Here is a 12960-nt window from a genome sequence, read left to right on the forward strand (position 1 = left end):
TTAGGAAATCTATGACTCTGAAAGCAAAACCCAAATGAAATCTAAGAAACTAGTTTAATTAACTGAGCTCAGGCATAAAAGAATCATCTGGGAACTCACAGCTAATTAATGTCACATTACAATTATTTATATAAAACAGAAATAAAGGAAACTAACATTCAATAATAATCGATAACAAAGATTCTTTGAAAAAACTCTCAACAGTACTATCAGAATCTGAAGAAGATGCAAAAGGAAGTCCCTTTCAAAAACATTATTTCATACATTCATTTATACTGTCTTTTACCTGTGATTTAAAAGCTTGTAATTCTGTTTCAAGTTCATTGATTCTTTCCTCTTTTTTTTGCAGCAGAGCCTGGGTCTCCTGATGAACTACAAAATCCTTTTCAAACTAAGAAAAGTGGACAAAAAAAAAAAGAAAATTGTTGGTACCAGTCAGTTCTGCATGGTTTCTTTAAATTCCAACTTTTCCTTTTGTGGTTGTTAAAACTCACGTGATAACAATACCAAGGATACATGTCTGCTATTCCAACTTCCATGTGTCTGCTGAGTGGAAGAATCATCTGAATCACCACTACAGGTCTTTATTATATAAATGGCATAAAGACTTAATGTATATTAAGTTCGTATTACACAGAGTAGCTTAAAAGTCATGGAAGTACAGTAATACAGTCTGTAGATATGAAGGAGTCTGTTTTTATTCTCCCACTGTTTACTTCATTAGGGAAACTGATAACTGTTGAAATAAAATATTCAATTGGTTTTTGGAAGAGTTGTACACGAAAACTTAAATAGTAGAAAGATTCTCAGTTAAGGTTAACTACTTTACACCACTTGGCTTCCTAGCCTACAAGGAGCATCCAAATTCCCACTTTAACACACAACTAATAGTAAATTGAAGTTAAGAACTAAGCCATGGTTCAGTTATGCCATTCATTAATCTATTAAGTAATCCCATGTCCATCTTATGATCTCATGATGTAAAAATGACTTACTTTTCTGGAAAGTTCAGAAGCCCTCTCTTCACATTCTTCTAATCTTGCTTTATCTACACAAACATCTTGAAAAAAATCAACAAGCACAGTTACACATACGCAGAAAACATAAGATTCTTAATCAACTATTCCGTTTCATATAATGAAGTATGATGCTGTAATCATTTCCAAACACAGTACTTACCTAATAAGTGGCTGAAATTTATATCTAATCTCTTACGATACGTGAAATCTGGGTCTGTTCCACTTCGATGTAACACTATCTGAGACACACACTCTTCAATTAATTTGAAATACTGTGGACTAAAGACAGAGAGGAGCCATTTTACAGATATTTACTAATCAATCTATACTTAAAATCTTGTCAATGAACAAAGTAAAGTCAAAAGCTTTGGGCTGATTTGTTTCCATAGAAAGGTAGAAGTTTCAAAGGAAAATTACATTTGGCAGTTCATTACACAAAAAGAGTTTACAAAGAGCCTGAAAAAACAGTGGCCCTGAAGATAAACAATTCTTGTATCACAAAATCTACATCTCACTCCTTATGGCAATATGGGAAGGAAAGACCACCTCCTGCTTCCTCTCAAAAAAGAAAATGCTCTTCCTTCAGTTTGATTCCACTAGTTTTGTGACTTTTGTAAGTACAAGTGCATTGCAGCCCTGCTTCAGTACAAGGAATGAAAAACACCTTGTTCTAAAATGCCAGGGGGTATGACAGCTGGGTCACTTGCCCAGAACATGCAAGCTGTGAAGTCAAACCTTTTCAGGTGGAAGAGGACTAGCACAGATGTACCCATAGCAGGCAAGCACCCTTAACCTTTAAACGTACATCTGTGCTAGACCTTGCCTGAAATGCAAGGTTATGCAGAACGTGGTGCAGAAAACAGATGGCTCCTGTTCAGTTCATACCTTGTTCCTCCAGTGTTTCCTCAAAGACAACACAAGAGTTTTGGAAGGAAAGCATTTGTCAGCTTGAAACACTATAGTTTTATTAACTGTTTCCCCATAATTTATCTGATGAATTTTCCAGGAGACACAAACATATCTACACTGACCTATAATGTATACTGAAAATACTCAATTCCAACCCAAAAGTTACTCTAAATTAGGCATCCGTTCAGATTTCTATATAAAGTGCATTTCTTCGCATACTTGATTTTGTCTTTTGACTCAAATACACCACAAAATTATAATGCTACTACCATGATTTACCAGACATCTCTCCTGATCACTTATACTTGCAATCAAAAAGGCCCAGCTCTTAACAAAAATAGTTTTCTATGTTTATAAAATAAAATTATACACTAAGCAGAAAAGATAAAAACATATAGATGGCATTACTGATTCCAAGTTGATTCTTTTAAACACGAGTTCACAAATTACAATCCACACAGAAAGACTAAAACCTACCATTGAATTTATGGAAGAAATATTCTATTAATGACTGAATGATAAAAAAAGAATCCATAATTAACATTTAACACAGCATTAAACGTACCGGATAAAGTAATCATTTCTTATCAGCAAAAGATGTTGGAGAATAGAAAGAAAATATCCTTCAGCACTAGTGTCCTTAACTGTATTCCACACCATGTTGTAAACATCATTTACTTCAGTGAAAGTGTTAAGGAGAATAATAATAAAGAATCAAAAAATTTCAGTCAAATGTTTACTGATAACTTTTTTAAACAGAAATTATAGTAAAAAAATATTCATTATATGCTTCATTTTCTTCATGTTTGTCCTGCTGATATCATGGAATCATTTATGTTGGAATAGACCTCTAAGAATACGAGTCCAACTATTAGCCAAGCACTGCCAAGTCCACCATTCAGCCATGCCACTACATGCCTCATCTAGAAATCTTTTTAAGTATCTCCAGGGATGGGGACTCCACCACTTCCCTGGGCAGCCTATTCCAGTGCTTGACAACCCCTTCTCTGAGAAATTTTTCCTATTATCCAATCTAAACCTCATACAGCACACCTTGAGACGCTTTCCTCTCATTCAGTCACTTGTTACTTGGGAGAAGTGACTGACCCCCACCTCACTATAACTTCCTTTCAGGTAGTCATTGGGAGCTACAAGGTCCCCCTGAGCATCCTTCTCCAGAATAACCCCAGCTCTCTCAGCTGCTCCTCATAGGACTTGTGCTCCAGCCCCTCCATGTCCTTCTTGTGGGTGAGGAGCCCAAAACTGAGCACAGAATTCAAGGTGCGGCCTCACCAGTGCCCAGTACAGGGCAATGATCAGTGTCCTGCTCCTGCTGGCCACACCATTTCTGACATAAGCAAAGATCATAGCAGCTCTCAAAAGGATATTCTAGTTCAGATCTAATATCTTCTAAACGATGAGAGAATTCAATCATGTCTTCTTCTTTATGCTCATTGAACACTTTCAGCTGAATATCTAGTGCTTCATTCTTTATACATTGTAGTTGCTGCAAAGAAACAGTACAAAGGCTTGAAAAATTAGCATTTCCATATGTAAATAAATGTATCTTTTTAATAAATCCCATAAGTCTGTATTAGTTAAAAGTTTAAAATTACAGGAACACATAAGTTAAATATTCAAAAAGTAAATGTAACTTCAGGCTAGCTTAAAATTTTTGCACAACAGTGCATCACATGTTCTTAAGCAAAATCATAAAATGCTGAGGAATCAGAATAAAATCAGAATAAAGCTCAGAGAGCACATTTCACCATTTCATTTTTATTTTAAGGCCGCTTCTCATACCTGACTGGTCTTTCCCAAATTTAATAAAATGCCTTTGAGCATAATTTATTAGAACTTGTTCTCCCATTCCCACTCTCAGGCTCAAATAATTAAAAAATTTAGACAGTAATGCAAAGAGAGAAGACGAGATGCTTACTGGCAATATCTCCTTCAATCCACTGCGCATAAATTCATTTCTGATGTGAAGCCTAAAATCCAAGTCATCAGGAGATGTAACGAGAGCATTGATGAGCTGCATGCAAGCTACCTGTAATAGAGTAAATAATAAACTATCTTATTTCTTAGATTTCAATATGCATCACAATCAAAAAGATACAACAAATGAATAATTAGGCATTACATCATTTCTAATTATGAAACTACTATAATCTTGTAAGTAAGCTACTTAAATTCCTGATCAGCCACATGAGCTATAAATATCAAACTCTAGTTCACAAATTTCCATGAAAAATAAATATTTTGTCACTCCACTGAATTTTGTAATTTTATACAAATATCAAGTTCCTTTAGCCAATGAACTTTAGCAGATAAAGCACAATAATGGACATATAAAAATCATTGCAAATATACATTTATCTATACATATATATAAGAAGTTAGTGACAGAATGACAGAATACAATCTGTGTACAGTGAAACAGATTTTTTTTTTTTTTTTAATGCTGAGTAAATTAAACTGAGCCTGAAGAACAGAATGGGGTTTTTTTCCACTTGTTTTTGAAATAGTCATTCTTTAAGCATACTAAGCATTACAGAATACTTCATGGGAATCACACCTTCAGAAAGAATCAGGCCAACTACTGAGCAAACCCTCTTCTGAAAAATCAAGAGACTCATCTTGAAAACCCATAGCCAGGAGCAGCAGGAATTCACTGTCCAGATTCACAAGCCTTTAGAACAATGGCAACTTACTGTTTATCTCTAATACAGATGAAAAGAGCCATTATTTCCTTTCCCCCCCCCACCCTTTATTGTTTGCATGTTTTGCTTCAGTTTACAAAAAATATGTTATTCAAGTAATTTCAGCATTTTAAGGGCTTTTTAAAAGCACCAGACCATTATAATTCTATTTGGACCTTACATACTATGTCAACAATTAAAGCAATCTGGTTCAAATACTTTGCTGTAAAGCATAAAAAAGCTTTTGCTGTATAGTCTAAAAAATGATGATACATTATGCCATAGGCAAAAGGCGACACTGGAAAGATGCTATCCCAGTCATCTTCAAAGTATGCATAATTCTGAGTACTGAATTTACATATGGTCACAAGAACAACTATGTACTAAGATGTACAAGCTACTTTGATACAGATTGTGAGAAACAATAACACCTTTTAGGTTTCCAGAAGGAACATGCTAAGATTACATAACAGCACAGACCACAACCATTATCTCATCTTTATCCTACTGCAAAATATGTAAGCATGAGAGTAGCTGTATATATTATTTCAACTGAGCTGTTATGGAGGCGAATGGCAATTAGCATAATTTAGGCCTGTTTGACTGCAGTGTTACTCTATGTAGATGAACTTACTAGCTAACACTAGAAGAGAACAGCTTAGTTATGAGAACAGAGATGTAACAAATGTAAACAATCTGTTAATGGGAGAGCTGTGAACCTGCTGAGAAAATCAAGCAGACTCTGAGCTACAGCAGGTTTTTAGGGACCAAGGGTTAGAATGACCCAATTAAGCATGAGGTATTCTCCACCCAAACCTATAAATGACGGTATTTGGAGTCACTTGAAAAAAGAACCTCAAGGGCCCCACAACTCTGCACTAGGAGTTAGGACCATCTTTTCAGCTTCTGGAGATATCTGAAAGGACAAGAATGCTCAAGGAAGGATGCCATGGTTGGATCCACTGTCCTAACCCATCCAATACCTCTCCTGGATAAAAGCTGTCACAACGGCATTTATTCTTAGGTTATTTTGTCATACTACATACCTTGTGTCGCCCTGCATCAACAATAACTTGAAAACAGTAATAGAAGGAAGGAAAGAACAAGCTTTGTTCCTTCTTACTTGAAGAAAGAGCTGAAACTAATTTCTATTCCCTCAGAACTTCTATGAAATTCAGTACATGCAAATATATATATTTGCATAATAATAGAAAACTATTGGTATTATTTTATTGACATAAATAAGGAAAATCATACTAAATTAAATATATAAAATCACAGAATGTCCTGAGTGGGAAGGGATTCAAAAGGATCATCAAGTCCAACTCCCAGCCCTGCACAGGGAAGTCCCAAGAATCACACCTTGTGCCTGAGAGCATTGTCCAAATGCTTCTTTAACTCAGACAGGCTTAGTGCTGTGACAACTTCCATGGGGAGCTGCTCTAGTGCCCAAACAACCTCTGGGTGAAAAACTGATACCAAATCCTAACATCTAACTTAAATGTCCCCTGACACAGCTTCAGGCCATTCACTTGGGTCCTGTCAGTGGTCACCAGCGAGAAGAGATCAATGTCTGCCCCTCCTCTTCTCATGAGGAAGTTGCAGATTGCAATGAGGTCTCCCCAGTTCCCTCTTCTCCAAGCTGAACAGACCAAGTGACCTCAGCTGCTCCTCATACAGCTTCCCCTCAAGGACCTTTGCCATCCTAACTGCCCTCCTTTAGACACATTCTAACAGTCTTATGTCCTTCTTATATTGTGTTACCCAAAACTGCATACAGGACTCGAAAGTATTATTTAAATCAACTGCATAAGTGTTAAGATAGACTTCTGTAACTTACTCCAGTGTTAGACAATAATCAAGTTAGAACACCTAAACAAAATAATACACCACCAGTGGAGGGTAGGAGCAATCAAAACTAACCAGTCAAACATGAAAACGTATCAACAAAGAACTTTGAAGGATAATTTGCAAAAAGCATCTATGATTAACACATCCAATTCCTCAAAGATAACAAAAGGAAGACAACAACAGAATCTTAGGGTCAGTAAAAGAACATGGTGTAAAGAAGTGTCCAATGAAAACAAAGCAACACAAACAGCAACTTCACTTTGCATTCGCTTTGTCATACTGGTGTTTGAAAGGATATCATAAAGTAGAACAGAGACAAAACAGTTCAAAAGTGGCAGAAGAACTCAGAGAACCAAGCCAACATGAAAAGTAACAAAAGAGCATTCACTCTTCAAAGATTCAAAGCCTTAAAAAAATTGAGGACAAAATAACTCTACTTGCTATTACATCCAAGTTTATACTGAAATGCATCTTGACACTGAAGAAAATGACGATAGCAGAAATTATACTGACATTTAAAAGGCCATTTCCAGGAAGATCTGGAAAACTACAGATTAGCAAGTTTGACTTTTTCTACAGTAGAAATACATTTTGTATAGTTGAGAATAAAATTAATGAGTAATACAAAAATGTAATATGAATAAATAGACAGTATAAATAAATGGCTTTGCAAAGCAAAATCATATTTCATGAATCAATGAAAGGCGTTTGAAAGGCCCAAGGAGCAGGCAAGAATGCTCCAATTCAAGTCTGGACTTCAAAAAATTAAACAAGTTTGCAAAATATCAAAACAATTCAGAAAAATGTAGAAAACAGCATGCTAAGTAGCCAAATCAAAAATTCTACTAGTAATAAATAATATTGAATTTGATGTTTAAAATTTGGTTTTGGCTCAAAAATTATGTCATAATAAATTCTGTTGAAGTAATGTTTCCCAATGTTTTCCCCCTGGCCTCACTGTCAGTCTGCCTTTGTATGTTTTGTTAGTAAAGTATTTAACAGACTTGGCAAGGCAATGAAAGCCTGTTCCTGTCCTTTCTCCATATCTTTACAGTGAGAGCAATTCGATCATCACCTGATGAGTAAAAATAAATAACCTCACATATCAAAGAGGAATATACTTAACGGTGTATTTGGCATCACATTAGTAGCACTCAGCTTTAAAAGAACTCAGTTAAATAGGAATATAACTAACAATACCACAACATTGACTGTTTTGCCTTAAATAAAGTATGTTTCCTGGAGAAAGCCTTCCCAATTTGGGGCTTCTTTGAAGTTATAAATAAGAAACAACCCTTGGTTATTCATATCTTCTTATAAAGCTGCTAAATAGATAACAATTTGAGCCTTTAACTGTCACAGCGGATTTTTCATCTTTGTAGTGCCTGTCAGAACAATTCTTGTGATGCTTCTCCTTCCTGAAATGTGTTATTCCCCTCATTTTATACAATTTGCTTCTGTATGTATGTCTACAGTATTTTAGAAACTTAGGGGAAAATAGGACTTTGTTAACTTATCAATTATTTTCTTCAAATTCAAACAAAACCTCTGTATTACTCTTCAAGCCTGTTTCTGCGCAAGTAGTTTTTCCTGAGAGTTACTCGTATGTTTGTTACTGTCAAAGCACCACTCTACACTACGTAACAATGAAGGGTGCTAACCCCAGCAAAGGAAATTACAACAACCAAAAGATAAATACAGATAGTATAATTCTCTTACATCCAAATGCCGACACTACAATACCAAAAATTTTGAAACCAGCTAAGGTGCCCAGTCCACTTTTCAAAAGTAGACTGAATATAATCTTCCAGGAATTGTCTCAACAGCAACCAACAGAGATGAGAGGTTCTGCTGCACAACCAAGCACTTCTGAACACAGAAAAAGCTCCTTGTATTGAATATTTGTCTGTAGTCCTCTACAGTCTTGTTCAGGGCACATGGCCTTGTAGTCCACTTATTTTTGCTAATAACAGGCTACAGGTTTTGTATGAAGCTAACACCACATGCTTCCAATCCTCTCAGACTTCATTGAGACTTGGCTTGCCTGTCTGGAGCTCAGTTTTGGCTTATTTAGTTGCAACAGGATTTGTCTAGTAACAGTATCACTATTGCTCCACTAATTGTACATTTTTCTTAGCCTTGTACAAGTCTCTGGCATAAAGTTTACTATTACAACATTCTGTAACTAGTGGATAGAATATGACCGTAAATCAAATGCAGCAGAGAAATGCATAGGTATGGGATGGGGTGGAGAAGTGTTAGCATTACCGAGAGCAATTTTATTAGACCACTATCACTCAGACTAAAAATTAAATCCTTGGCTTTGAATACCAGGTGTATTTTTTAGGGTCAAAAACTGCACAAGATAAAATGTCACAACAGAAGAATTTGGACATCACAAGTGGTTTAAAATGCAAGCAGCCAAACCAGTTAAATTTACCGCAATAAAACCTTACAGAATATATTGTCTTATTATCTGAGTACAGGCTTTATTCTTAAAGCTTTTTGTATTTATTTTGGTATGGATCCACTTTATGAGTATTTGTCTTCTCCTTCAGCAGCCAAGATGAAAATTTTTACTTCCTCTAATTTTGATCTTATTTAGTTGAAACAAGCTATACCTTCTCCAATTCATCTCTCTGGAGTACAAAATCTTTCATTTAATTGCATTTTCTGGATTCAATTAGTTGTGCCATTCAAAACCAGTTAATTCAGTGCACTGACAGCTGCCACCAACACCTGCTCTCCTGTTAACATCAGTGAAGCATTTCAATGATTGTAGACTTCACTGCTATAGAGTCAGTACCAAAGTCCAGTACTACAAGGTTACATTTACATTTCAACTTCATGTTGTTTGATTATATACAGTTTGGAATCTTTGTCATTGTTATGACAGCAGTTTAAAACACAGTATGTTTTCCTTCAAAACACTATGTGAATGGACTGTTAAGCAAGGAAACAGCATTTATCACAGATGATTTAAACTATCAGTGAAGAGTCAATCAGAGAAAAAGTACTAGTATGAAAATCCTGATCAAGAGCAAACTATAGCTTTATCTTTGAGATAGCAAGGCAATTTCAATGAAAGGATATCTCAAGATGTAATTGTATCCAAAAAAATATTATTTTATTTTAATTTGCCAAATTGACACAGTACATGTGCACGTGTTACTCAAACAGAGCCATGATACAGCTATGAAAAGCAAGAAATTAATCAGTAAGATGTACTGCTATTCTAGTATTTCTTGTCAAATTTGATGAAGTGGGAATTAAATTGCAGTTCAGAACTAGAACATACTTTAGCCTTCCTGAAACAAACAAGACAATGATCCATTGGATAATATTAGCTAACTATTTATTTGTTTAGGAATACAAAGTAATAGTGTAAGTCCCAAACACAAGCCTACAAAAAGCAGAATGAGAAAAAGTTATACAAGAGGAAAGAAAAACAAGTCTAAGCAAGGCACATTGCTTACACATCTAGATTTGAGTAAATTAGATCACAAATGTTTTTTCTAAGTTTAAAAACTTTTTAAAGGACTAAAGATAAAGGCAATAGCAGGAACCTGATAGTAGATCAAAAACATTTAAATCATACTACAAGTGAAACTAATTCAATACCTAGCAGTTAGCATAAAATACTTAAATCACACAAGATCACAATAGTTTGAAATTAGTTTGTGCAGTCTTGACATTTAGGTAAGGTAAGCTTTGTTCTGATTGACCCTATTACATAAGTAGTTATGGAAAGGACCTCATTAGCACAGAGCAATGAAGAATCACCAAGTTATTCAGCAAACCAAAATGTCACAGCCATCTCACATACTCATATTATTAAAGTATAAAGATTAAATGGTATTCCCTGACAATTAAAACCACTAGGAGGATAAGACTATTGGTGAATACATAGGGTCTTTTACTTTGTCACTGAAACACTTCTCCTAGGATACACATGAACCTGCATGTTTCCACAGGGATGAGCAGTATTTATCTTTCAGGAACTTAACCAGGAAAGGAAAAATTGCAGCTTTGTTTCACCATTGTTCCTCTTCTCAGTCTTAAGTGGAAAATTAGAAGGAGCTGGCATCTGCAACTAGATCTTCATGGAAGAATAGCACTCTCTTGTTAGTTAAACCACCTGCTTGAGAAGCAGTGGTGGAAGGTGATGATTAGAGAGTACAAGCACTCATATGCTTCTCCTAGAAGAATGAGAAATAGGCAACAAACAAGTTGCTGTTGTTTCATAAAATTCTTACATATCAAAATGGGTTGTGTCAGAAGAACTGTATTTCCTGCCTCCATGACTTGAACAAGAAAAGTATTAGACTTTCCAGTTGTCATCATAAATACACAAGGTACCAGATTGCCCTGTATGCCTTTTAGGCTTAAGATGTTGAACTACATTTACGTTAACAAAACCAGAAACTTAATACTACTACTGGCTGTAGTTATATGTTCAGAATAATACTACTAATCTTGTCTTGAACCAAAATCAATTAAGTATGCTTTCCATAATTTTAGATTTTATGAAAGATAGAACATCTTTTGCATTCAACAAATGCAAAAAATAGACAGAGCTTTTAATAAAAATACAAAAATCACCCTACTGGGGCCTTTTATGTATTCAGTCTTCTAGTAACAGAAATGTTAAGTCAATTAAAAATTGAAAAGGTCAGTTGTTAGTGTCAAATTGAACTGCCACAAAGCAAGCATACATACATCAAGCAGACAATCAAGGCAAGTATGCCAAGTAACTGACAACTGTAAACTTCTGTCTCATTAAAACCCTGTCAAATTAACCACCAGGTCAATGTCATTGTTAGAAAAGTTTACAGCTGATTCACATGAGGAGGCTTGATTTTTCCGGTCTTAAAAAATAGAAATCTAGCAACCATTTATGAAGTCTGAAAAAGTAAATATCAAAAAGCCTTTTAGCAGAAGGAACATACTTTAATGAAAGTTTAACTAAAAAAAAAATAAAGAGAGAAGAACTTTTAATGAGTTTCCATGTCTACACAAGATATAGCAAAATAAAAGGCAAAGCATTACCTATTTGCAGGAACTTCAGGCTAACACTCTCAGCAAGCCAAATAAATATATTTAGCATAAGTATTTTAGAAGAAGTATTGCAACGGTAACATTTAGAGTAAATTCTCATTTTTAACAATGCTTCTATCTTCTATAATCGAGGATAACAAAATACCAGATGGAGGTATAGTCCAATTGATAGAAGGAATAACTAGTAGAAACAAAAGTTTTTAATATCTTAAGAGTAGTCCTAGAAAAATTCAAATTGTTACTGCATAGGTAACTCAGTTGAAGTTTTCTGCACTGATTTGGTTATCTCACCAGTGGTATCTTGCTCATGGAGCTGAGCACACCTGCAAACAGTGGGTACCCATCATGGGTTAAACAAGAGGTTTAATTTAGAGTAAATTTTAGAGTAAATTTAAAGGATTAACTTAACCTGCCTGATGGCTCAAATAGAGCAATGGCCTGCTTTAAGGGGAGTTTCACATGCACTTTCAACTATAAAGAAAAGGAAGTTACAGATAGTAACTTTTTTCTGTATTAAATCTACAGTAGTTTTTTCCTTCATTAAATCTATAGAGATGCAAATATACAGAAGCCCTAAAAATTCAGCATTACACTCAAAACAACATCCTCCTAATTTCAACTTGGTTGTCCTCAAATCTGTACATGCTCTACACAGACTCTTGAATTCTCTTAACTTAGATACAACATTGTGGAATTGAAAAAATATTTTTGTGATCTAAAGTATTGAATCAATGAATCAAATAATGATTAATGAATCATTAATATTTAAAAAAAAATTTATATCTCAGAATTTTTTTGAAATTCCATAAAATTCATGGATAGCCCAGGGAAACTGTGGATGCCCCATCCCTGGAAGTGTTCAAGGTGAAATTGGACTAGGCCTTGAGCAACCTGGTCTGGTGAAAAGATGCCCCCTCATGGTAGCTGGGTTGGAAGCACATGGTCTTTAAAGGTCCTTCCAAGCCAAACCAGTCTATGATTAGAAAAGAGAAGGGGTAAGGAAGAAGGGACAACTTTTCAAAAGAGAATTCCATTGGTACTGGCAAAATTGAACTACAAAAAATTGTCCACCTGCAAATATTCCTTTATGGTTAGCTTTTCTGTGAGACAAATGAGACAAACAGCAACTTTTATTGTCAGACATAAACTAATACAAAAGCTAAGTAATGCAAGCATTTCTTTCAAACTTTAATCTTTTACTATTTTTGTAATAGTAACAAAGAATTGATGTGGGAAATGCAAGCATAGAGAGCTACCAAGGCCTCAAACATACAAGCTCAGAGATAGAGATGGATACAGTGTTTGACTGAAGACCTTGGAGAAGGCTTGAAGCTTTAGAATAGAATAGTGAAACAGACACGGAATAAGAATAAAGATTTGCAGTTTAAGCCAAAATATGTTTTAAGCAAGTAGAAATATAT

The 12960-nt window shown here is 35.0% G+C and overlaps 1 protein-coding gene across 4 annotated transcripts in view; it reads right to left on the reverse strand.

Moving 5' to 3' along the window:
- The window catches only part of DIAPH3 (diaphanous related formin 3), a 205633-nt gene that overhangs the window by 155156 nt on the left and 37517 nt on the right, over positions 1–12960 (reverse strand). For all 4 annotated transcript variants that reach the window (XM_068182285.1, XM_068182284.1, XM_068182283.1 and 1 more), the window contains 6 exons: positions 3868–3978; positions 3317–3435; positions 2494–2610; positions 1180–1298; positions 996–1060; positions 287–391 (listed from right to left, as the gene is read on the reverse strand). In XM_068182285.1, the coding sequence (XP_068038386.1) occupies positions 287–391; positions 996–1060; positions 1180–1298; positions 2494–2610; positions 3317–3435; positions 3868–3978 (636 nt within the window). The remainder of the gene's footprint in view (positions 1–286; positions 392–995; positions 1061–1179; positions 1299–2493; positions 2611–3316; positions 3436–3867; positions 3979–12960) is intronic.

The sequence above is a fragment of the Anomalospiza imberbis genome, chromosome 2 (genome assembly GCF_031753505.1).
Source record: "Anomalospiza imberbis isolate Cuckoo-Finch-1a 21T00152 chromosome 2, ASM3175350v1, whole genome shotgun sequence".
In the NCBI taxonomy this organism is placed as follows: domain Eukaryota; kingdom Metazoa; phylum Chordata; class Aves; order Passeriformes; family Viduidae; genus Anomalospiza; species Anomalospiza imberbis.